Source organism: Odocoileus virginianus, chromosome 30, assembly GCF_023699985.2.
Source record: "Odocoileus virginianus isolate 20LAN1187 ecotype Illinois chromosome 30, Ovbor_1.2, whole genome shotgun sequence".
Classification (NCBI taxonomy): domain Eukaryota; kingdom Metazoa; phylum Chordata; class Mammalia; order Artiodactyla; family Cervidae; genus Odocoileus; species Odocoileus virginianus.
In genome coordinates, this window is record NC_069703.1 from 32,163,237 (window position 1) to 32,187,731 (window position 24,495).

General features: G+C 50.4%; 1 protein-coding gene across 1 annotated transcript; it reads left to right on the forward strand.

The window, feature by feature from the left end:
• Nucleotides 1–437: 437 nt before the first annotated feature.
• Nucleotides 438–24,454, forward strand: CDA (cytidine deaminase). The gene is made up of 4 exons (XM_020912077.2): nucleotides 438–649; nucleotides 12,116–12,227; nucleotides 16,979–17,036; nucleotides 20,305–24,454. Exons 1-4 carry the CDS (start codon nucleotides 496–498, stop codon nucleotides 20,419–20,421), a joined length of 441 nt encoding a protein of 146 aa, XP_020767736.1. The 5' UTR covers nucleotides 438–495; the 3' UTR covers nucleotides 20,422–24,454.
• Nucleotides 24,455–24,495: the final 41 nt, after the last annotated feature.

Consider the following 24,495-nt stretch of genomic DNA (forward strand, 5'->3'; position numbering starts at 1 on the left):
CCTCACACTCCCTGACTCAGGAAGCCAGTGGGGCTGCCCCAGCCCTGCCGTTTCAATCTCACCACACCCCTCATTGAAGGAGTCATTCAACAAACAGGGCGGTCAACACTTGGAGCTTGGATTTCCCAGACCACAAGCTGACCACTCCTCAGCCTCTTCCCGGAAGCCGGTGGGTCCACAGTCACGTCCTACACAGTGGCACCCATCCGCTGACCTCCTCACTCATCAGGGCGTGCCGGCAGTGGGAGCGGTCCCCAAAGGAGCGTATAAAGCACCCGTGGACCCTGGGCATCCACGCTGGGTCGAGCACACACGCACACCCTCTGTCCCCAGACCTCCCCCTCACCCGCCCAGCCCAGCACCCCCAGGGGCGCGCACCTGGCCGCCTCCCGGCAAGGACACACCCCGGGGGGAGGAGCTGCCGTCGCGGTGGGGCCCAGCCCACACCGGCTGCGAGCTCCCTTTCCGCTTCTCCGCTTGCCCCGGGGGATCGACATGGCCCAGGAGCGTCCCAGCACCGCCCTGGAGCCCCAGCACGTCCAGCGGTTGCTGCTGTCCTGCCAGGAGGCCAAGAAGTCCGCTTACTGCCCCTACAGCCGCTTCCCCGTGGGGGCCGCTCTCCTCACCGGGGACGGCACGATCTTCTCGGGTAAGCGCGGCGCCTGGGGGTCCCCTCCGCGGCAGCCTGGGCGGGAGGTCAGAGGAGGACGCAGACGGGCGACAGGGGCGCTCCGTCTCCCCTCTCCGGGGGGCAAGGCCGCCACACCCCCCGGCCCTGCCTGCCGTTCAGACGGCCAGGATGAATACACTGCTCAAGCCCCAAGGCTTTCCATTCCTGGGGGGCCCAGGAATCGGAGGCCAGATGGGGAAGGAAAGGGGGAAGGGGAGGCCACAAATGCAGAGCCTCGGGCAGCTCCCGCTGGAGCCGGGAGAGAGAGGGTTAACTCTTCCTGAGCCCCGCCTCTGTGTCTGGCACCGGCAAAGACTTCATGGCTACATCAGCAAGTCCTCACCACCCCCACCCCCCACCCATCAACCTAGGAGTTATGCCCATTTTTTCTAGTGAAGAACCTGAGGCCCAGAGAGGTGACATGGCTTGCTCGAGGTCTCACGGGTTTCGATGACCAGGGCTAAGGGCGCCCCAAACCCTCCTTTCTTCCTGTCACCCACCACCCAGGGGGCTGGCTGGGCGTGAGATTGAGGAATCTGGGGCTGACTCCTTAGTCGAGCGTGGGCCTTGCAGAAAAAAGGGGCCAGGTGGGCTTCGGGTGGCCAGTATTGAGTGCCCACCTGGGGAGAGAGAGACAGGAATCTGAGCCGGCACTAATCTGTTCCTAAGCGACTTTTCTTTGGTTTGCTGGCTTCATAGAATATAGCTCACTTGAACAATAATTCAGACTTGTTTTTGCTAAGCTTAGGGACATCCCCTTTAATGACAGTGGGGAACAGGGCGTGGAGGTGGCGCAAAAGCAGAAAGGCCAATTGCCCCTTCCCCCCCCAATTCCCACCGCTGCCCCACGCAGATGAGAACTGGTCCAGACGGATAGATGCGAATCCCCAGTCCTGCCCAGTCCTGCCGCCCAGAATCCCCCTTCCACCTGGCCGCAGCCATTTGAAGGACCTGAGGCTCACACGTGTACATCTCATTGATGGCCCACACCCACCCCAAGCATCCCCAGGTCAAATGCGAGCCCCTCCCCCCCCACTATTCAGCTGGGAGTCCGGCTGGAGACCCACACCTCCCTCTATGGTGGCCCTTCTGGGCTGTCCTTGATGTTCATCTCATCCCTTGTCTTTTGAGACTGGAACTTAGAGTTTCTCTGACTCCCAAGTTTGCTTTCCTGTGGGGGATACAAAAATCTCTGTGAGTATCATGGGGAAATTCAGGCCTGGCCCAGTGGCTCAGATGCACATTAAACATTAACCGATACCTCAAACAACACTGCGACCCACAGGCTCAGGGCCTTGAACACGCAATCCGCTATTGATTCCTCCAGCACCTCCATATCCCCTCCGGATGGTGTACAGAGAGGGGCCCTCCCCATCCTTGCATTGATCTATTCATTCAACACATGTTTGCCAAGCACCAATTATGTGCTAGGTAATTTATCAGGTGCTGGAGATGCCGCTGGGAGCAGAAATGACAGTCCCTGCCCCCACGGAGGTCTCCGCTCCTCTTGCACAGGCCATGGCTCCAAGTGGGAGCCTCAGCCAATGATTGTAGGAGAGAACTGATGAAGTGAGCAGAGGTGTGACCTGTGTAAATGGCAGGGAAGGACCTGGCGTCACCAGGAAAAGGGGCATGGAAGCATTATGGGATGGGGTAGGGGCCCTGGAGGAGTTAGAGCCTCCTGGGTTTGCATCCCGGCACTGCTGTTTCTTGGCTGTGTGTGGCCCTGGGCTAACCCTCCTGAGTCTCAGCTTACACATCTGTAAATGGAGGATCACAGTGCCCGCCTTCCAGGATGGCTGTCAGCAGAGCTGGTGTTCCCGGCCCAGAGTCCTCCCCATGGGTGGTGCCCCTGCTGCCTCAGTCATGAAAGATGTCTAATGTCACCCCTGAGTGTGAAGCTTTCCATGAGTGTATGCCTTTAAAGGGGCAGAAGTGCTTAGCACACAGTTTCTGGCCCACAATAGGACTGTCACCACTAGTGACTGCTTCTACTACTACTAATTATTGGCATGATGATGTTGGTTTAGAGGCAGATTGTGGAGGACTTTTGAAGGCCAAGTGGAGACAGTGAGATTTGATGAGGTAGAAAGTAGGGAGCCAAAAAAAAAAAAACAAAGTAGGGAGCCAAGAAAAGTAACATGAAAGTGGGGTTTGAGGACAGTGTGTCTGACAAGTACTCAAGCAAGACCGGGGCAGAGGAAAGAGCATTAAGGGGGTGATGTCTGTCTTGCCCACTGACCGCATGTTGCCTGGCCTATAGTTCAGGTTTGTTGAATGTTTGAAAGAGTGGTTTGGCCTACGTCACTGGCAAGTGGGGTGAAGAGGAAGGAATTATCTGGGAGGGTTGTACAGGACAGATGGACTAGACCTTTTATATGAGAATAAAAGGAAAGAATATAATTCTAGGGTTTCTAGACAGGGAGACCAGGGGAAGGATGAGACAGAGTTGGATGGTGCTGGGGACATCATGGGCAGGGACCAACAGTCATATTAATAACCACAATGGATTAAGCCTTCTCTAATCACTTCTATGGGGCTTCCCAGGTGGCTTAGGGGTAAAGAATCTGCCTGCCAATGCAGGAGATGCAGGAGAGGTGGGTTCGATCCCTGGGTCAGGAAGATCCCTAGAGGAGGAAATGGCAACTCACTCCGGTATTCTTGCCTGGAAAATCCCATGGACAGAGGAGCCTGGTGGGCTACAGTCCATGGGGTCGCAAAAAGTCAGACACAACTAAGTGACTGAGCGCGCACACACACTTACACACAAACACTTCTATGAGAGATCTTTTTAACTTCAGAGCCACCACATGAGAGAAGACAGTGAGTGTCACATGCATTAGAGCACTTCATGTGGCAAATGCCAGAAACCAACCAGAACCATAATAGGTGAAAGTAGATCTTGCCTCAGGGACAGCTGCATCCAGGAACTCCGACGCCACCATGTTCTTCTTTATCCTGGATGCTGGTTCCTTTCTCTCACCCAAAGGTGGGCTTTCCCCAGGCATCAGGGAACATGAGCACAGGTATCCCTAGTTTACATTCTTCCAGCCTTAAAAGCAGAGAGGGAAGAACGCTTTCCCACTAGCTCAAGATGGAAAAATTCCAGGGAAAGGCTCTGATTGGCCCCTCTCCAGTCACATGCACATCCCTGGGCCAATCACTGTTGTCACAGTGGGGTAGTATCTGGGTCCAGCTGATTCATACACACGTTCCTCCTCGATGAAGGGAGGGTGGTCTGTCACCACAAGGAGTGTGGAGGTAACAAGCAGACCTAACCAGGAGCCAAACGCACGTTTACAAATGGGATCACTGAGGATCAGTTTTATCTGCTTCCAAATTCCTTGCTCTTTCTGCTGCCCCTCACTGCAGCATGGATATGCAGGAGGAGGCAGAGAGAACTGTGCTGAGGAGAGGGGACCGATGGAGGCCCTTTACCAGAACCCCTGGGTCTCCTTACTTAGAAGGAAAGGAGGGCAGATGGCAGGAAGGCCAGACTTGGAGAGGAGGGGAGAGGAAACCTGATAGGGCATCAGAGGGTGAATCGGAGATGATTAGGAGACAGACGCTGAAGATGAAGCTCCAATACTTTGGCCCCCTGATGCGAAGAGCTGACTCTTTGGAAAAGACCCTGATGCTGGGAAAGAATGAGGGCAGGAGGAGATGAGATGGTTGGATGGCATCACCGACTCGATGGACATGAACTTGAGCAAGCTCTGGGAGTTGGTGATGGACAGGGAAGCCTGGTGTGCTGCAGTCCATGGGGTCGTAAAGAGTCGGACAGGGCTGAGCGACTGAACTGATAAGACAGGGCACAGCTGAACTCAGGCACTGTGAGTTTATAGCTCAAAGCACGATGGGTCAGCCCAGTTCTGTGACTTTCTCCAGCCTCACAAAAGACTAGCCCTCCATGGAGTTATCACCCTTAGGGGCAGCTGGTGTCTTGGCCAACTCAAAAGCAAGTCTGACAGCCTTGCCGTCACGATCTCGTCATAATGGTTTTATTTCCTCCTTCACCCCTGACGCCGGCCAGGGCCTTGTGCCCCTTGGAGCTGGGCCATCGGGGTGGTAATTACTAACTCCAACAACTACCTTCTGTGGTTGCTGTGGGGCGAGGAGAACGGGAGGTGATCGTGGGGGAGAGAGAGCTGCTGGGGGACTGGGGCAGCGAGGACCCCGAGAAGAGTTAGGATGGGACACAAGGGGGTGAGGCTGGAGTCAGCCAGGGCCGCCCCCAGTTGGTGCTCAGCAGGCATCTGTGGCCGGCCAGGTGGGAGGGGCTGGGGGAGACTCACGGAGGAACACCCTGCGGGCACCACCCAAGAGCTGGGGGTTTCCTCTTCAGCTCATGCTCTTGGGATGATGGCCCGCCCCTCCCCGTCCTCCTCTCTCAGAGCGATTGTAGCACTCTATATGCTTCATTGCCATGGATGAGGGGGGGGAGGTCATGGAGTCACTGTACTGGATCAGCTGTAATTAATTTGGGAGGGAAAAACCATATTTAAAAAAGAGAAAAAAACTTAAGGACATTCTGGTTAACTGCTGAATGCAGCCTGTCTTGACTTGACCTTTAAACCTGACCCTTCATCTGTCTTCCCCCGTCCCGTCCCTGCCCTCCGGATTCCCTCCCGGGGCTCCCTTTCTCTCTCAGGACCACTCTTTATGCTTGCTTCATACAGCCCTGCTCCGCAGGCCTCCGGGTTCCCTAACCCGCTTTCTCTCCGGATAGCCCCGCCCCCATCCGAGCTTCATCACTGGTCCTCTCCACTGTCGCTCAAAAGCGGCTTATCGCAGAGACGGGCTTCTAACACCCCTCAGCTCTCCGGGTGAGTTAGGATGGAATTCATTAGCGAAACTGCCGCGTTGCATTTGCCGTGGGCAGGGAGGCGGGAACACGGAGAGAGGGGAGTGTTCACGCACATGGCCGTGGCATTTGTCTTGTCCCGTGGTTCTTACGCGTGGTCCCAGACTCACAGCCTCCGGCACCTCCTGGGAACTTGTTAGAAGTTTCAGTTCATGGGCTCTGATCCAGAACTGCTAAAGCAGAACTCAAGGAGTAGGACTCAGAAATCTTCTTGTTGTTTTTTTAATTAAAAAAAAAAAATGTTTATTGGTTTGGCTGTGCAGGGTCTTAGCTGCGGCTCGTGGAATCTTTGCTCTTCCTCGCGACATGTGGGATCTCGTTCCCTGGCCAGGGATTGAACGGGGGTCCCCTGCATTGGGAGCGCAGAGTCAGCCACCAGACTGCCAGGGAAGTCCCTCAGAAATCTCCTAAGAAGCCCTCCGGGAGATGCCCACTTGCTTGAATGCGGAAGCCCTGCTCTAATCTTAAGGTCTGTCAGAAGGCAGAGTGGATGCAGACGAGGGACAGTGCTCGCTTCTCTGGGGGACTGCTCCCAGTCCCCTCCTTGTGAATTCCTTTCCCTGCTGTTGTCTTGATGATATCCAACCCCAGCTCTGCCTTAAGTACCAAAACACCTCAAAACCCAGCCTCACTGAAATTCCATGAGGGAAAAGAACACTCTCTGTGTCTGTCAGGCCAGAACATGAGTTGGCTTCCTGCCCCAAGTCTCAGCTTTTACCTTCTGTAAAATGGGGTTCTAATAGCATTTGCCCTATAGAACTGTTGAAAATTCCATGGAGTGCCTGGCAGATAAAGTGAAAGTAAAAGTCGCTCAGTCGTGTCTCACTCTTTGTGACTCCATGGACTACACAGTCTATGGCATTCTCCAGGCCAGAATACTGGAGTGGGTAGCCTTTCCCTTCTCCAGGGGATCTTCCCAACCCAGGGATCGAACCCAGGTCCCCTGCATGGCAGGCGGATTCTTCACCAGCTGAGCTGCCGGGGAAGCCCAAAGGAAGGCAATAAAAGAAAAGATTAGAAGAAAACGATTAGTAGTAATAGCACCATCTTCATAGTATTATTTTTGGTACAATCTTTTCTAATTATGGATTTCTAACTTGGCACCATCCCAGGCCGTCTCTCCTGTATGTTTGAGTCAGTGAGGCGAACACCAGGAATGGAGTTGGTTTGCCTGGATAGATGATGTTTTTGTTCTTTGGCCTCAGGGAAGCAAAACAAAATTGTCTGGCCTTTCAGGATTATAGTTCACGGCCAAGGATTTCCTTCCTCCCTTCCTCCTCTTTCTATTTTTTAAAGCAAGCCTGGGAAATTACACTTGAACTTGCTAGGGGCCCAAAATACACTTATTTCTTTGCACCTCAGAAACTTGGCGTCAAAGTGTGAAAATCCAGTCGTTTGATAAGTAACTGAGCACATCACTGTTTTAGGCTCTGGGCCCCATGACTGTTCCAGGGCCTGAGCGTACTGTAATGCACTATACAGACCAAGTCCCTACCCTCAGGAATGTATACTTGGGGAGTAATGGGAAAATTAGATAATAGAGACATTTATTCCAGGAAAGTGTTAAGTGTGAAAGCAGGAGAGATGGATTGAGAGGGTTGGAGGTGGTAGAGGGAGGAAGCAATTTTAGATAGAGTAATCAGGGAAGGCTTCTCTGAGGTGGTGACATTTAAGCAAAGACCTAGTAGAGTGAGCCTTGTGCTTAGAGCGGGGAAGAGTCCCAGGCAGTTAGAACAGCCAGTGCAAAGGCCCTGTAGCAGGAGTGTACTTGGGGAACAGCTGGAAAGCAAAAGGAGATGAAGTCCAGGCAGGCTGGCACCAGATGACAAGGGAGTTTTTGTAATCATGGGGAGGATTTGAAAGCCGCCTGAAGGGCTGAGGCAGGGCAACTGTCTCACCGTGTGCAGAAGGAGCAGAAACTCACCCCCCCACCACCGAAGCCTTGCTCATGCGAATAGGAATAGCCGCTCCAGCTGCTGCGCACTTACTCTGTGCCAGAGGTTGTGCTCATCGCTTTACATGCATGAACTCAACTCGTTCCCACTAGAGGCCTGTGGGGAAGGTGCTGTCATCTTCGTTTTACAAACTGAAAATGAGACATTCAAGGAGGTTCAGTCCCTTTCCCAAATTCTCAGAACCCACGGACTCCTTCTACAAAATCCTATTTGAACAGTAGGGTATGTGAGCGCGCTCCCTTCTAAAACGCTCTCTCCCTCTCCTTAACTGATCATTGACGTTTTCACACACAGCAAAGGAAGAGTTCTCTATAAAAGGTCATTCCGAACTTCAAAAGCAGACACAGGCAATTGTCTTGAGAGTCCAGACCTCCGGCAGTCTGGCCATTTGCTTTAAGAGCACCTCAGCAAAACCCAAGATTTATGTGAATCATGTCTAATGGGAAGAGTGTCCCTCAGTCAGGGACAAGGCAAGGGCTGGGAGGGTTGCTAGACCGAAGTGGAGTGGGGAGCAATTCTTCTGGGAACAGCAGAAATCAAACGCAAGGGAGCCAACTCTCATCCCGGCCTGACAGACACAAGGAGTGGTTCTTTTTTGTGTGTGGCATTTCAGTGAGGCTGCATTTTGAGGTAAGTTGGTGCTTAAACAAGGTCACAGGTCAGCAAAGGTGGGAGGGGCAGGCAGGTGCGAGCAGGCAAGGGTATGTTTAAAAGAAGTCATTTCCGGCAGCCATCAGAAACCTGGCTGGGGAGACTAGGTAGGGAACAAGAAAGACTCGTTCATTTATTCACTGACCTAGCAGAGCGGCTGAGCATTCAGGGGCCAGCTTTCCAGGCTGCAGTAACGCACATGTGAATATGCTTTGCCAAAGTAGGCAGTCCATAAATATCAACCACTCCTTTCACGATTACAACTTCCTGATTGCACGCTGTCCTGTATCCCGACTGTATTCATTGATTTCTGTAGGGTTACAAATGATACAAAGGCATGCAAACTGTTTTAGGCAAAAGGAGGCTACATTGGTTCCTATAACTAAATGGTGGCAGGGCTGGCGTGTTTCTATACTTCAGGGGCAACCGGTAGCAGAAGGCCACACTCTTTCCCCACCATCTCTCATCTGAGTTGATTATCATTTCACTGTCTCCTATTGGTCACCTCTGTAAAGAACAGAAACTAGGACGCCAGCAGGATCCAGGCCCAACTCACAATGTTAGAGAACAACTGAAATTCCCTCACAGAGGGGTAGTCTGATTGGCCCAGGGGGTCAGGTGCTCAGCTCTGATTGGCCCAGGGTAGGTGCTCAGCTCTGATTGGCCCAGGGTAGGTGCTCAGCTCTGATTGGCCCAGTGTGGGTCAATTGCTCTGCTCTAATTGATCCAATGAGGGTCAGGTTTCATCCAACACTTACACTCACATCCCATTGGCCAAACCTATAGGACTCTACGAAGCTTCCAGGGAGCCTGGGAAAGCAGTTTCTAGTTAGGTAGGGATGTGCCCAACTAAACTCCAGTGGATTTTTTTTTTTTTTTTTTTTTTTTTTGGCCGCACCTCCTGGCCTGTGGGATCTTAGTTTCCCAGCCAGGGATCGAATCTATGCCCCCTGCATTGGAAGTGCAGAATCTTAACCACTGGACTGCCAGAGAGAAATCCCTAAACTTCAGTGGGTTCTACTGGGAGTGTGAACACTGAGAACAATTAAGTGTTTGCCATTATAAAACCCCCTGTGACCTGTGAATATCTGTGTACATCTTTCTTCACACACATTGGACCCACTTACAACTTCCTGAGGGTGACAACCCAAAGTTCACGCAGTCGCTGCGTCCAGCCCCAACAGCAGGATCCCTTGGTGGTGCACAGTCCCCCTTCTCAGATTGAGATGTGGCCCTGATCATCCAGGGCCTGAAAACTAAAAAAAACAATCATCTGCCCCTCACTTCATACCTGCTCGGGCACTCCACGATGTGGAGTAGGAAAGACTAACCATCATCAAATTTCCGGTTAGGCAAAGGGAACACTTGTGGACCACCAGTCCATGCAGTTACCAAGTCTGTGGGGCAAGCGGTGTGAAGACTGTGGTGCACTGGACTACCTTGCCTCCCTTTTTTGCCCTGAGGGTAACCCCCTTGTCCACTGAGGCCGCTGGCTTTGCCCTCTGGGAGTTTCTTCCTTGACCATTATCATCCTTGGCCATACAGCCAAAGTGGGTGTCCAAGAGAATGCCCTCCTGGAGGGCACACCGCTCTCTGAGCTTACTTCTGATAGTAGGGTCTGGGGGGCCCCGGATTTCTTTAGGGATTGAACAATTATAGGCTTTTATAGACGAGACCTTTGGCTTTGTTGGCTATCCAATTCTGTCACACCCAAAGAATCCTTTCTGCACAATAGTTCTTCAACCTGCCAACTCCCATGTTTCACTAACTGGCTTCCCTGCCCAGCTGAGCCCTGCTGCCTCATTTGAACCGTGGCTACCGTGAAGCACCCGAAACAATGGCTAGGTGGAAATGACAGCCTTAATCAGATCTTTGCCACAGGGCTGTCTCACATTGCCAGGTAGAAAAATCCTCTGAGTCGGTAATTTGGTTTGCCTTCCAGTTTATTACAGATTGCTGCTGCTGCTGCTAAGTTGCTTCAGTCGTGTCCAACTCTGTGCGACCCCCATAGATGGCAGCCCACCAGGCTCCCCCATCCCTGGGATTCTCCAGGCATTATTACAAGTTGGGGCTTTATCAAATAATCTGCCAGGAGTATCAAGGGCCTTCAGCTTTCCTTCTTGCCATATCTTTGTTTTCTTTCACATTGGTTTAGGTGCTAAATCGTGTCCGACTCTCGTGACCCCATGGACTGTAACCTGGCAGGCTCCTCTGTCCATGGGATTCTCCAGGCAAGAATACTGGAGTGGGTTGCCATTTCCTTCTCCAGGGGATTGTTCCAACCCAGGGATCGAACCCGGGCCTTCTGCATTATAGGCAGATTCTTTACCAACTGAGCTACAAGGGAAGTCCCATTCCCAACTGCAAAGCCATGGACACTTGGTTTTGTGTTGTTGTTTTTTTTTTTTTTTTTGGTCACAGTTACATCTTATTTTTACTGCCAATTTCTGTTTTAGTTGGATATAGGTTAAGTTACTATAACCAAAAGATCCCAAAATACAGAGGCTCAAATTCTTTTTCTCTCCCATAATGATTCAGAGTAGGCAGCTGGTTCAGGGCAAGTTAGGGCTTCCCAGGTGGTACTAGTAGTAAAGAACCCACCAGCCAATGCAGGAGACATAAGAGACATGGGTTTGATCCCTAGGTCTGGACGATTCCCCTGAAAGAAGGCATGGCAACCCACTCCTGGAGAATCCTCATGGACAGAGGAGCCTGGCGGGCTGCAGTCCATGGGGTCGCAAGGAGTCGGATACGACTGGAGTAATTGGGCACACGCACCAGGGCACCTAGGCAGCGCAACCCTGCTCCAGGAGTTGACCAGAACTCCAAGTTCCTCCTGTTTTGCTGCCGCTCCATCCTTATGAGCATAAAGCACATGGTCAAAGCTGTCCCGACCCCGCCCCAGTCTCTGCAGGAGCGAAGAGAGGAAGAGGCAAGCAGTCTCTTTACAAAAGATGTGATCCAGGAGTTTCCCCCCTCACTTTGTGCCACATTCCATTAGGTGAAATGCTGCAAGGGAGGCTGGGAAATGTAGTCTCTGAGCGGCCATGGGGGTCAGCAATATTGGAATGGGAATCACCTGTATTACTTAAAGGGAGAAGGAGAAAATGAATACTGGGGAACAACGAATATTCTGCCTCAGGGAGAGTGACATACTGTCTATTACACCCTGATGGTCCCGGGAGAGTCCAGCTCTTGTGGCCATAGGTTCATGGCCTCATCTGCCTGAAAATGGGGAGTCTGCTGGTCAGCCAATCTGGCTATGCCAGTAGTTTTGTCTCCTGGGAAGAGCCCTTGCCCATTTATCCCCAGGGACACTCCACAGAGGGCCAGCGGGGAGGACTCCCTTACTGTGGGCAGTGCCGCCTTGGCAGCCCGCCTTTCCCTGCAGGAAATCGATGGCCTTAAGGCTGGTATGATCAGACACCCTTTGCAAAGCCTGGGAGCTTTTTGTTCCTTAGTTTGTTGCTTTTGACACTTCTGTTTTGCAAATCAACTCAGGGAACCCTGGTTAAACTCTGACAGCTGGCATCCACATGAAAAATTTGACCCAGGCCCGATCTTTGAGTCAGCATCCACCATGCCCCACCCTCCCTGTGGCCTCTGTCTCTGAGACCCCGGCAGGGGCTCTGCTCACCTTCTCAACCCTTGGCATCTCCCTTGGCCCTGACCTCTGCTGGGAAGATGAGGGTGGGCTCATCAGCCCTGTGACGCTGGGCCTGCTCCCAGGTTCTGCTTTAAGACGCCAGCACTGGGTAAGTGATGAGAGTGGGAATTCCTTGGGAAAACCACACCACGCTTGTGACTGTGAGTCGCAAGCCTCCCAGTGCTTCTGGTCAAATTGCCCTCTCCTTCCCCTACTTGCTCTGAGTAGCGGGTCCCTCCCAGCTCTGCAATGGAGCAAGCGTCTTACTCAACACATGTAACAGGAAGTGGTTCTGCTGGTAACACAGCTGGACTCTCCTCTCTTCTCAGGGTGCAACATCGAAAATGCCTGCTACCCACTGGGTGTCTGTGCTGAACGAACTGCCATCCAGAAGGCCATCTCGGAAGGGTACAAAGAGTTCAGGGCAATCGCTATTGCCAGGTGAGTGAGAAAGGCCGGTCGTAGCAACATTGGTTCATCTACTCAGCCAGCGTCCACCACACACCTGTTACTCATTCATCCATTCATCTGCGGGGTTTATTCTGAACTTCCTATGTGCAGGGCACTCTAGGGGCTGGGCTGAGGGCTAAAAGTAGAAGATAAATAAGCAACAGACTCTGCCCTTGGTAAGCCTAAAGAGCGGATAAACAATCAGGACAACTCTAAGACAAAGGGAGGTGTGTTCTTGTTCTGATAATAGTGCAAGTGGAATAACATCCCTACAAGATACAATAGAAAGGCCACAAAGAAACCTAAAATGAGAGGGACCTAAAAGTCACCTGATTAGACTTCCTGGCCACTGTACCCATTTTACAGTTGAAGAAACTGAGACCCAGAGAGGATGAGGAGCTTTCCTAAGAATTAGTGGCAAAGCTGGGACAGATAGATCTCTAGAGTCCGACTCCAGGGCTCATTCCACTGTGCTGTGCTGTGACGGGAAATGAAACCCTCTTCCCTGCTCTCCTTGAGCTGATCCTGGGATCCTGTCTTCACTGTGCAAGCTGACACCTTTGCTTGGCATCAGTCACCCCTAGGTGCAAGAACCAGGATAAAAGGACAGGCTGGTGGGGTGACAGCCAGGCAACCCAGGTTATGGTCTAAACTGATCAGATTCCAGCCTGAGTCCTGGCTGAACAGGAGCACTTAACAACTCTTTCTACATGCCCCAAACATAAATATCCAAGTTCCCACATGTGCCCTCAAAGGGAATTCTTTGAGTTCTTGCTGGCCATGGACCCAGACTCATTGGCTTCAGGACTCAAGGGATATGAATGGGCTGTTGTTTCATTAATTCAGACCCCATTACACTTCTGATTTAATGATAAATTGCTCTTGTGTGTACCATTGCATTGTCAGAGAGAGAGTTCTCTTAACAAGATAACGGCACAGGGCAAATAGGTAGGAAATGTTGAATCTACCCAGAAAGAGACTACAGGGCTGACCCAGTGTTGGCATTTAGAGACAACTGGGTGTATGGGTCATGGACTAGGAGTAAATGATCTCTTCATTGTCGGGGAGATGCAGGCCTTTTCTGGCAGAAATAGGAGGACCAGGAGCAAGGCTGATGGGGTCTGTATGACAGAAACCAGCCTCCATTTCTTTGATAAGATCCTCAGTTTGGCTCGGTCTGGCCCCTGAGGTGATCTACATTATTGAAGGTTTTTTCCTCTGAGTAACTGGAGCCAAGGATGTGCTTCTGGAGGAGGGCCTCAGCTTCCGAGAGCTCTGCCTGGGACCAAGGTCTGTCCTGGCTTCCCTCCGGCTTTGGGAGGAATAAATGAGGCCACCCTGGGAACATTCTGTGCGGATGAGCGGAGATCAGGATGTGAATTACACTTCAGGGGAAAAAAAAAGAGGTGGGGGGGATAACTCAATTTCAAAGCTGATCCAAGAAAATAATGATATTCTGGGGAAAAGGAGGCCAAAGTCAACAAAAGGAGAATGGCGAGGTGGCCCTGCTCTGTTTAGAGTGTTCCAGTTGAAAGACTTTTTCTCTTGGCCATTGTCTACTCTTCAACATGACTGGGTTTTGTTTGTGATGATTAGTCAATGTCCTTGTTTACACCAAAACTGCATTTTTTCCAGCGCCCAACTGCTCCTCTCTGGGTGCTCAGCCGGCACTGGCATCCCCGGCCGGAAAAGCAGTCATTACTGCGCTAATGATTTGTTAAATTGAGGGTGTGGGTTTAGAGGGCGAATGGGAAGTGCCAGCTCCCTTGTTAGCGCTGGTGGGCGTGCACCGTCTCAGAGAGCCCCCTCGAGATCTGTGCAATGGAGTGTGCGCAGCTCAGAGGGGATTTGGCTAACGAGGAGATGAGCTGGCCCCACCGGGGTCCCTGCTGTCATCATCAAAGTCAATAGGTTTCCAGCCCGTCAAGTCTGATAAGCTGGCCTCAGTGTGTGCCCACGGTCAGCACAAACCACAGGAAACTGTCAATACCCAGCACGAGGCAGGGGAGGCGGAGGGTGGGTGCGCGGGGTATGAGAGGAGGGAAGGTCCCTGTGCGCCCCACACCTTCTGTGATGCTTCTTGTCCCACCTCTCCCCTGAGCCTAATCACTGTCTGCCTGTAGTTGTGACATTTACACACAGATTTGATCTCCCTTTGAGACATCAAGGTCCCTGCAGGCGGGGATTCTCTGACGGGTCTTTGTTGCTCCCTCCCAGGCTTGCCTGGCATAGAGCAAGCTCTCAGCCAACATGCGTGCAGTGAAATAAAAAACAGAGACTTCCCTGGTTGTCTAGTAACTAAGACTCTGTACTCCCAACGCAGGGGGCCTGGGTTTGATCCCTGATAAGAGAACTCCCCTGGTGGCTCAGACTGTAAAGCGTCTGCCTGCAATGCCGGAGACCGGGATTCAATCCCTGGGTCAGGATGATCTGGAGGAGGAAATGGCAACCCACTCCAGTGTTCTTGCCTGGAAAATCCCATGGACAGAGGAGCCTGGTAGGCCACAGTCCATGGGATTTCCCAGGCAAGAGTACTGGAGTGGTTTGCCATTTCCTTCTCCAGGGGATCTTCCCGACCCAGGGATCAAACCCAGGTCTCCCGCATTGCAGACAGACGCTTTAACCTCTGAGCCACCAGGGAAGCCCATCCCAAAACTAGAGAAAAGCCTATGCAGCAGCAAAGACCCAGCACAGCCAAAAATAAATAATTTTTTAAACTTTTTTAAAATAAATAAATACAAAATAACAGAGTCCAGGACTTCCCTGGCAGACCAGTGGTTAAAATTCTGTGCTTCTAATGCAGGGGGCATGGGTTCGATCACTGGTCAGGGGAAGATCCCAAATGCTGTACGGTGTAGCCAAAAAAAAAAACCCAAGTCCAGCCTCCAAAGAGCTAATGAGAGGCTCTGGCTGCAACATAAGCCGCTTGGTAACCAGAAGGGTTCTTCTGGCTCAGTATGCATCCTGGGCAGGGGTCCCCACCCTCTCAGGTCCCCAAGGGATCCCTCTGAAGCTAGGAGTGGAAGTGTGCTCAGTGAGGACCCACCTTCCCATGAGCAGAAGCTTTCTTTGACTGGACCCCCACAGGTAAAAGAGAGTAGTCATGAGGGTTAAATAAAGCAGCAGCCCTCCACTCTCTCTCCCCTCAGCTGCTTTATTCAATTCACAGCATCTGTCTCTAGCTGTAATTGATATATGGTTGGCTGATAAGCTGATGGTTTGCCAGTTATCTGGTTCACCTGATTAGTCAAAAACTCCTGAATGCAGTGAATTTCACCTGTTTTGTTCACTGCTCTATCCCCAGCACAGACAGTGCCTGACATATAGCAGGTGCTCAATAAATAACTGTTTGTCAATTAACATGAGATAAACACTATAAAATACTTTGGAGGGTGTCTGGCACATTCTAGGTATCTATTGAACAATATGATAATTGTTAATACAAAATAGGTAAATTAATTATATAATATTATACCATGTAAAGCACATAGTATATAATAAAGCTGTATATGACAAGGTACGAAAATTATAACAGAGCTTATCTATCTAAAGGAGTAATGCCCAGTGACTAGTATAGGCAGTAATAATGTGTGTATAGCATTCTAAAGTTTAGGAAATGCTTTGCACATCTTAGTTCATTTTATCCTAGCATTTCTACAATGTGGATGACATTATTCCCCACATTTTAAAGGCAAAGATAGGACCCTTGCATGGGTTAAAATGACTTGGTCAAAATCACATGTAATTAACGAAAGGAGGAACTGATCAAGAATTGAATTTTAAATCCTGTGATCTTCCAGAAACATCAGAGAACTGTGGGTTTTAGAAGCGCAAAGATGATGGTGACTGCTGGCTTAACCTCTGATGGTTCATCAGACTTGGAGGTTCTTATAGTTTCCTCTTTCTTTAAACACCATCCTTTGTCCTGCTCAGAACTGGAAGGCTGCCTGTAGGTGCCTTCATTCTCAGAGACAACCCCTTGGCTGTAAGCTTCTCTTCTCCAACTTTCTCAGATGCAAGGTGCCCAGTTTTCTCAAGGGCTCACGTGTGTCTTATTCTTTTATGCCTCAGGACCTTTGCACATACTATATCCCTTGTCTGCAACAGAGAAAAACCCGGAGCTTCAGAATAGCACTCTGTTACTTCATCTCAGTGAACCTGTGTCCTTGACAATAAAATGGTCATCTGGATGCTCAGGTTATACTGAGAATTACGTGAGATAATGTCTACCACTGCCTGGTCCAGAGTTTGGAGCAGAGCAGGTGCTCACTAATGATGACTTATGAACTCTACGCTTCCTCGAAGGACCAGGTCAATGCCACCTCCTCCATGAAATACTCTCCCTCCCTAGTCAAGGATCATCTCCTGCTTACCGTGTGTTCTTACGCATTTTGTTTGAAATGATAACTCATCTAGTTTTCTTTGTCACCCACTGGGCTGAAGGCCAGAGACAAATTCTCCTTAACCTTTGTGTCCCTGGGTTGTGGGTGATAGTAAGTGTTCACGAAACATTCAGTGAACACACTAATGAGAAGAATGGTCCTACCCATGGTTTTGCCCCTGCAAGCTTGGAAAGTTCTGTCCACTGCTTCTCAGCCTCTAGGACGCATCTCATCTGTGAACCAGGAACTGCCTGGAGGGATTTGACTTAATCTGCAGGCAGGCAGGACTCCTGAATTTAAGCAGTCATTCTCATGTTGCCAAAGAGACTGACCCATGTTTTTGTTTCTCTGCTTCCCCAGTGACTTGCAAGACGATTTTATCTCACCCTGTGGGGCTTGCAGACAGGTCATGAGAGAGGTGAGCAACTACCCTTTCCTTCTGGATGGATCTCCCCTGCCCTTCCCTGCTCTTCCAGGCCCCGGCAACCAAGCTGGGCCAAGCGAAGAGACGCAGCGACTGTCCTATTAACTGGGTTGGCTGACTCCTAACACCTTCCCAAACTTGCATGAATCACTGGAAATTATTCTTTCATTCAGCAAATACTTTCTGAGTGTCTGCTCTGTGCTAGGCATTGACCTTGCTCTGGCGAGACAGCGGTAAAAAGACAGGCCAGGCCCTACACTCACAGACATTATAGTCTAGTGTAGAAGACAGACAAATAAGGAGCAAAATAAATCAACAGAGTTGCTGAGAGTGATGAGGGCTACAGAGAAAAAAAATGCAGAAGAAAGGAGTTGAGAGTGACAGAAGGTGGAGCTGACTCTAGGTCAGAGTCAAAGGTCAGCAAACAACAGCCCGCAGGGAAATCCAGGCTTCTGCTTGTTGTGGTAAATAGTGTTACTGGCATGCATCCACACCCATCAATTCACACGTTCCCTCTGACTGCTCAGGTCCTACCAGGGAGAGAGAGGAATTACAACATGGACCTAATGGCCCGCAAGGCCTAAAATATTTACTATCTGGCCCTTTATGGGAAAAAGTTTGCCAACCCCTGCTTTTAGATGGCCGGGAGGGGCCTCCCTTTGAAGATAACATTTGAGCAGAGATATAGATAATGAGAAAAGATGAGACAGATCAAGCTCTCGAGATTTGCTGGTGGAGGAAGCAGCAAGTTTAATGCTTACACACTTGGTGAGTTGCATGAACAGTATGAAAGTCAAAGAGGCTAGAACACCGGGGCAGGGCTTGGGGGTAGTAATTGGTGAAGACAGAGACATGGTCAGGGGCCCATCACACACGGTCTAGTAGGCCGTGGATAGAGGGTATATTTCACTCCAGGAGTAAAGGGAACTGAATTGTACACTTAAAAATGGTTAAAATGATAACTTGTATGTATATTTTATGATATTAAAACTCAAGTTGGGGGAAGAAAAGAATAAGGGGAATTCAGTGGCTGTTTTTAAGAAGGGATTCAAAGGATCTGATGTACTTTTTACAAAGATCTTGGTTGGAAGGCTTCAGTTTCTTCAATTCAAGGGGCTGGATTCGATCCTTTCTTCTGAATCTGGGCTCAGTGAGGTTCTTGATGTGTATAGGTACATTTGAGGAAGAGGGATGTCAGTAGCCCTGGTGGACCCTCAAAGGGGCCTGTGCCCACCAGAGCCCCCAAAGGCTAAAGCCACCAACTTGAAGAGTCCCCAGGCCTTGAGCTCTGATGAGACATCCTCGACCCCTCTAAATACAGCATCTCATTTAATCCCCACGCCCCGCATGGAGGGAAGTGTGGGTCGTTATCCCCATTCATCAGAGAAGCAAGTGACCTGCTGAAGGACACACAGCCAGCCGGTCAGTGGCAGGCTGGCACTCACTATAGCCGTTCCGGCCGACACAAAGCCCACACTCCCCGCCGGCCCCCTCGCTCCCTTTAAGGTCCTACAAAAGAGACAAATTATTTTTGGCCACAGTGGAGATAAAGTGATGCTGTGCAGAATCGGAGTAGCTTGTTCCATGAGGGCTTCTGCTTTGGGAGCTGCTGGAATTTGGGGGGAGGTGGGGGGCGTGTTTCTGCCTCGCTGTTGCACTTTGAGGGGTTCCTAGCATCTCTGGAACACACAGACATCTTCATCCTCCTGCTGCTCGCCAGGCCTGCAAATCAGGCACAGTTAGCCAGACTCATTTCCCAAATCTAGATGAAAAATGCCACCAGGAAGGCTCTGAAATCACATTAGGGACTTCATTCACCACCCCTGTTAGAGGGGCGCAAATGGCCACCCAGCACCACGGCGTGTCCCAGGCCACAGACAGCAAGCACATGAGGATCCCAGCTCCCTGACTTCCCAGACCCTGCCGGCATCTAATTGCTCAAGGCTGTTTTCTCCACGCAGATCAGATGTTGGCAAATGAGAGACGGCAAATGGAAAAGCTGAAGGAGAGAGAAGCAAAACGGAAATCAAAATGCAAATAATAAGATCTGAAGCTTCGGGGCTGGAGGCCTGGCACTTAAACTCACCTCCACTCCACTTTCACCCACACCCTCAGGCAGAGGCCGCCAAGCGGAAAAATTTCCTTCCTTAAAACATTAGCTTTAAAAAGACAGATTGTGCCTGGCAATATTTGGTGATTCAGGCCGAAGCATCAACAGCAGGCTGCAGACCTGAGCCATCACCAGGAACGTCTAGTTGTCACTAAAAACGGCTTCCACTGGGTATTTACTACGTGCAGGCCCTTTCCACCCATTGCCTCCAGTACTCATGGCATCTGGCCAGGTAGAGCCTCAGGCTGTTGACTCCAGCTCCCCAGGATACTCTCCATTACACTGCTGGTTTAACTCTCCACCCAGGACACCTATCTTCCTGCCTGATAAGTCTTTTGTCTCTAAAACCATTTCACAGCTCAAGACACCGAGACCCAAAGAGTTCCATCATTTACCCCCATGTTACTCTGCAAAGCCTCAGTTTCCTTATCAGTAAAATGGGAATAACATCTACCTACCTCAAAGGGCAGATGATGAAATCCTGCATGTTCATTGTACAGTGTGTGATGAGGCAGAAATGCAACCTCTCCAGGTTCTCAGGAGTTGTCGAGAGGCCCCAAGGGAAGAAGATATGGGTTGTTATTTGTCACAACAGGAGGGGATCTGGCCCCAGGGGTTAGATATTGTTCTTATAAAGTCCTACTGTTGTTCAGTTGCTAAGTCACATCAGCCTTTTTGTGACCCCATGGACTGCAGCACGCCAGGCTTCCCTGTCCTTCACTATCTCCCAGAGTTTGCTCAAACTCATGTCCATTGAGTTGGCGATGCTATCTAGCCATTTCATCCTCTGCCACCCTCTTCACCTTTTGCCTTCAACCTTTCCCAGCTTCAGGGTCTTTTCCAATGAGCCAGATCTTCATATCAGGTGGCCAAAGTGTTGGTGAGTCCTAATCACAGAACAGAGCATTTACTGCCCCTTAGCAATGTGCCAAGCTCTGTGCTAACTTCTTATGCCATCTTTCACTGGCTCCTCCCTCAGGCCCTGTGAACCAGGTATGATTATTATCATTCCCATTTTACAGGTGAGAAAACTGAGGCACAGGGAGCACATTAGACAGCAGGAGGCACTCAACCCAGGCCAGACTCAAGCCAGGGCAGCCTCCACCCCTCAGCCACACTGCCTCCCTCACACTGGCTTTGCCTCTCTTCCAGTTTGGCACCGACTGGGCTGTCTACATGACCAAGCTGGACGGCACGTATGTTGTCAGGACGGTCCAGGAGCTGCTGCCTGAATCTTTTGGGCCTGAGGACCTGCAGAAGATCCAGTGAGGGATGGAGATCACCCTCCGCCCGGGAGCCCCTGCGTTCCTACACGGGCTAAAGGGGACGACCACCCGGAGGACTTCATGAAGACATTCTCACAGACCTGGGGACACCTGCCGAACGGGCCCCAACCCCCCGGGCACTAGGCAGAGACGATTTTTCCAATTAACACTCGAGCACCAGGTTTCTACGAAGTGATACCGGGTTTCCCTTCCGGCCTCTCCTTGCAACCCATCTCGTCCTCCCCGGAACTCAGGGCACCCCGTCTTTCTCTCTCCTTCCCGTGGGCCTTCTTTCAAATTCCAACCTAGTCTGGACTGCTTCCCCATCTGCCTTCCCAAGGTTCTGTCCTGCTCTGGGTGACTTTTCTAATGATAAACATCACAAAACATTCGAGAGAGGCCTTTTGCTCCATCTCAATCCTTGCTGTAGCTCTCAGGAAGGGCAGTCTTTATATTAAATAGAAAGACCTGTACTCTTCCTGCCAGGAACAGAATCAGACACCTTGGATCTGTGTAGCTGGTGTGGAGAGCTGAGTTTTTAGGTCTCTTGTCCCTGCCTTCTTCCAATGGGGGTCCGCTGGGCTGGGTATTACTGCGAACGGCCATTTCTAGAGTCTGTTCTGGGCTAAGTCAGACCCGGGCCCTGGATGCTGTCACCCCCCAAGTATAAAGATGGGGAGGGGCTGTTTGTCTAGATGGCAGAGCAGACATGTCTATGAGGACCTGCTGTGTGTCCAGTGATTTTACCTGGATTATTTTGTATTTAAAGTACTCAACAACTCAGTAAAGTAGCTCTCTCCCCCTTCTTACAGTTGGGGGCCCTGGGCCTCAGCAAGGTTGAGTAACTTGCTTTCAGACCACAGCAAAATTTAAACCAAAATCCAGGTCCCATCACTCCCCCTTGTATAGTTCAGGCCGAGGTGGAAAAGGAGAGACGACCTCAACAGAAGTAGGTTACCTTTATTCAGGCAAGGAGGGGCAACAGTCTACCAGGCTGAGCGCTGAGAGGGATCAGGGAGGCTCCATATTTATAGAGAGGTTTGTGGAAGCGATAAGGGAAACGTTAATCAGGCGGGATGTTTTGGGTATTCTTTAGTTGAGATGGCGTTTGTAGTTGGGCAGGGGGTGATAAGTCTTCTGGGCAGGTGTAGGGGGTGGAAGGTTTCTGGACTGGGGGTGATAAGTCCCAGATAGTTTAAAAAAAAAACACGTCCCAGATAGATGCAACCGGCCTCGAGCCTCAGGGCGGAACCTAAGGTTCTGTTTTGTTTTCTCCGAAGTTAGATGATTCAGCAAGGGCCTTTGAGACTGTTATTTTCTTTTCTAGGCCAGAAGACTCCTTCACCCCTAGGATCTAGAAGCAGTGCCTGCTCTTTGCCATGTGCTGTGATGTAGCAGACCTGGAATCTGAACCAGGTCTGACTCTGAGTCTTTTTCCACTTTTTCCGCAGCTGATGTCTGGCTGCCTTTATTTACTGAGTCTTTTCTATATGCCAAACACTGCAGAGAAAGATGTAAAGAAACAGTCTCTGCCTCTGAGGAATTTGCAGTCTGGTAGAGAGGTGTAAACAGGACTCAGGCTCAGAAACACACACTGTGATCTAGGCTGGTAGCAAGCACAGGGGGCAGCACGCTGCCTTCTGGGGAGTGAAGGGGGTCAGAGAGGGAACTGTCTGTTTCCTTGGTGCAATTAGGAAGGGGAGGGCTGAAAAGGGAAGGAGCGGGGCTGGCTCTGTAAAGGGGGCTGGCAGCTCTAGGTGTCCTCCCTGGAAGAGCTGGCCTCGGGCCAGTCTTTGTGGCTGGGCTAACAATAGAGCGTGGGTTTCCTCTTTCTCCCCTTCCCTGGGAGTCCTTTCTTTTGAGATCAGAGCATCTGCAGGGATTACTGGTGCGTGCGTGCTAAGTCATTTCCACTGTGTCCGACTCTCTGTGACCCCATGGACTGTAGCCCATCAGGCCCCTCTGTCCGTGGGATTTTCCAGGCAAGAATACTGGAGTGGGTTGCATGCCCTCCTCCAGGGGATCTTCCTGATTCAGGGATCAAACCCGTGTCTCATACACCTGCCTATATTGACAAGCTGGTTCTTTACCACTAGCACCACCTTGGAAGCCCTACTGTCTGGTAAGACTGGCTTTTCCATTACCTACCCAGACTTACCTGCTGCCATCTCGAGAGACAGAAAAGTAGTATTTTCAACCTTCTACATGATGCAAGACTGCACCCTGCCTTTCTCTAGAAATGGTTGCCGAGAACTTCAGCACACTCTTCTGGATGTTCTCAACCAGGAGAAGTGAAGAAAGAAAAAGAAGACAGGAAGCAGGAAGAAAATGGGCCAAGACATTAACATCAGTTAAAATTCTGATCAGTGGGAATCTAGAGTAGTGGGTTATTTTCCGTTGTACATATCTGGATTTTTTAAATTCCCAGAGTATTTCTTTTTCATTTAACAACAACAAAAATGATGATCTGGCATAATGGAGTTAAACAGCCTCCGAACCATGTGGCGGCCAAACTGTGTGATTTCATTACCCTGAGTCTCAATTTCCTCATCTGTAAATCAGCGGTGACAGTTCCCAGGGGACAGCATTGTCTATGGATCAAAGGAAAGAGGCCTTATTGAGAGCCTGGTTCTGGGTCCGCAGTAAGCTCTTGATATGTGCCAGCTGTCCCTCTTGTGAAGGGTGACAAATCTGGGTCCTTTGCAGATGGATGTGATTTTTGCAAACAGGCTTTTACACTTGTTTAATAATTTTTTAATTGAGTTCCTACTGTGTTGTAGGGCTGGGGCCACACCCTGGGGTTGCAGCAGTAAAGATATAAAATCTCTGTGCTCACAGGGCTCTGTCTGCCTGTGGGAAAGACATCTAAGTCAGCGGTTCCCAACCTTTCAGGCACCAGGGACCGGTTTCATGGAAGACAGTTTTTTGGGGATGGGTCAAGCTCATTACATTTATTTTGCACTTTATTTCTATTGGGAATTCCCAGATGGCACAGTGGTCAAAAATCTGCCTTCCATTACCAGGAGACGCAAGCGATTCGGGTTCAATCCCTGGCTCGAGAAGATCCCCTGGAGTAGAATATGGCAACCCACTCTAGTATTCTTGCCTGGAAAATCTCATGGATGGAGGAGCTTTGTGGGCTACAGTTCATGGGGTTGCAAAGAGTCGGATACAACTGATCACGCATGCACTGCACTTATTTCTGTTATTATTACATCAGTTCCACCTCAGATCGTTAGGCATTAGATCCCTGATCTAAATGATCCTAGGGACTTCCCTGGTGGTCCAGTGGTTAAGACTTCACATTCCAATGCAGGGGATGCAAGTTCAGTCCTTGGTCCAGGAGCTGAGATTCCCACATGCCTTGCAGCCAAAAAACCAAAATATGAAAAAGATCCAATATTGTAACAAATTCAAAAAACACTTTTAAAAATGGTCTACATTTTTAAAAAAATCTTTAAAAAATAAAATGAATTATTCTGTCTGTCATGACAAGGGCCACCCAAGGGGAAGTAAGTGCTCTGGGGGCAAGTCGCAGGGGGAATGGAGTTAGCCTGAGAATGGGCAGGGCAACCCTAAGGAGGAGATATTTCAGCCGGGGCACAAGAAAGGTCAGCCAGTTAGGGAGTGGGGCAGGAGGAGGGGCCGAGAATGAAGCCTGGAGGACTAAGCCTAGTGTTCTTTTCTGTGCGTGTGTGCGGGCTCAGTCGCTTCAGTCGTGTCCGACTCTGCAACCCCACTGACTATAGCCCACTAGGCTCCTCTATCCACAGGATTTTCCAGGCAAGAATACTGGAGTGGGTTGCCATGCCCTGCTCCAGCAGATCTTCCTGACCCAGGGATCGAACCCACATCTCTTACACCTCCTGCATTGGCAGGCAGGTTCTTTACCACTTCATGGGAACAGACTGGGGAAGGCACTTTGCAAAGAAGGATTCCAAAAATTATTTGAACAGTGTCCCCTTGGAAGAATGACACTCATTTGGCTGCAGAGAGGCTGGGATGTTTGTTTTAAATAAAAGCACTTTCATTTTGTAGTCCTGCTGTTCTGAGGTCTGTGATTTCAGAGCAGCACGTG

Excerpts from the sequence above, each read along its gene's own strand:
- CDA (XM_020912077.2), top strand. The coding sequence starts at position 496 with ATGGCCCAGGAGCGTCCCAGCACCGCCCTGGAGCCCCAGCACGTCCAG. Across the intron at positions 12,228-16,978 it reads AGGGCAATCGCTATTGCCAG|TGACTTGCAAGACGATTTTA; the intron begins GTGAGTGAGAAA and ends CTGCTTCCCCAG. Across the intron at positions 17,037-20,304 it reads GCAGACAGGTCATGAGAGAG|TTTGGCACCGACTGGGCTGT; the intron begins GTGAGCAACTAC and ends CCTCTCTTCCAG.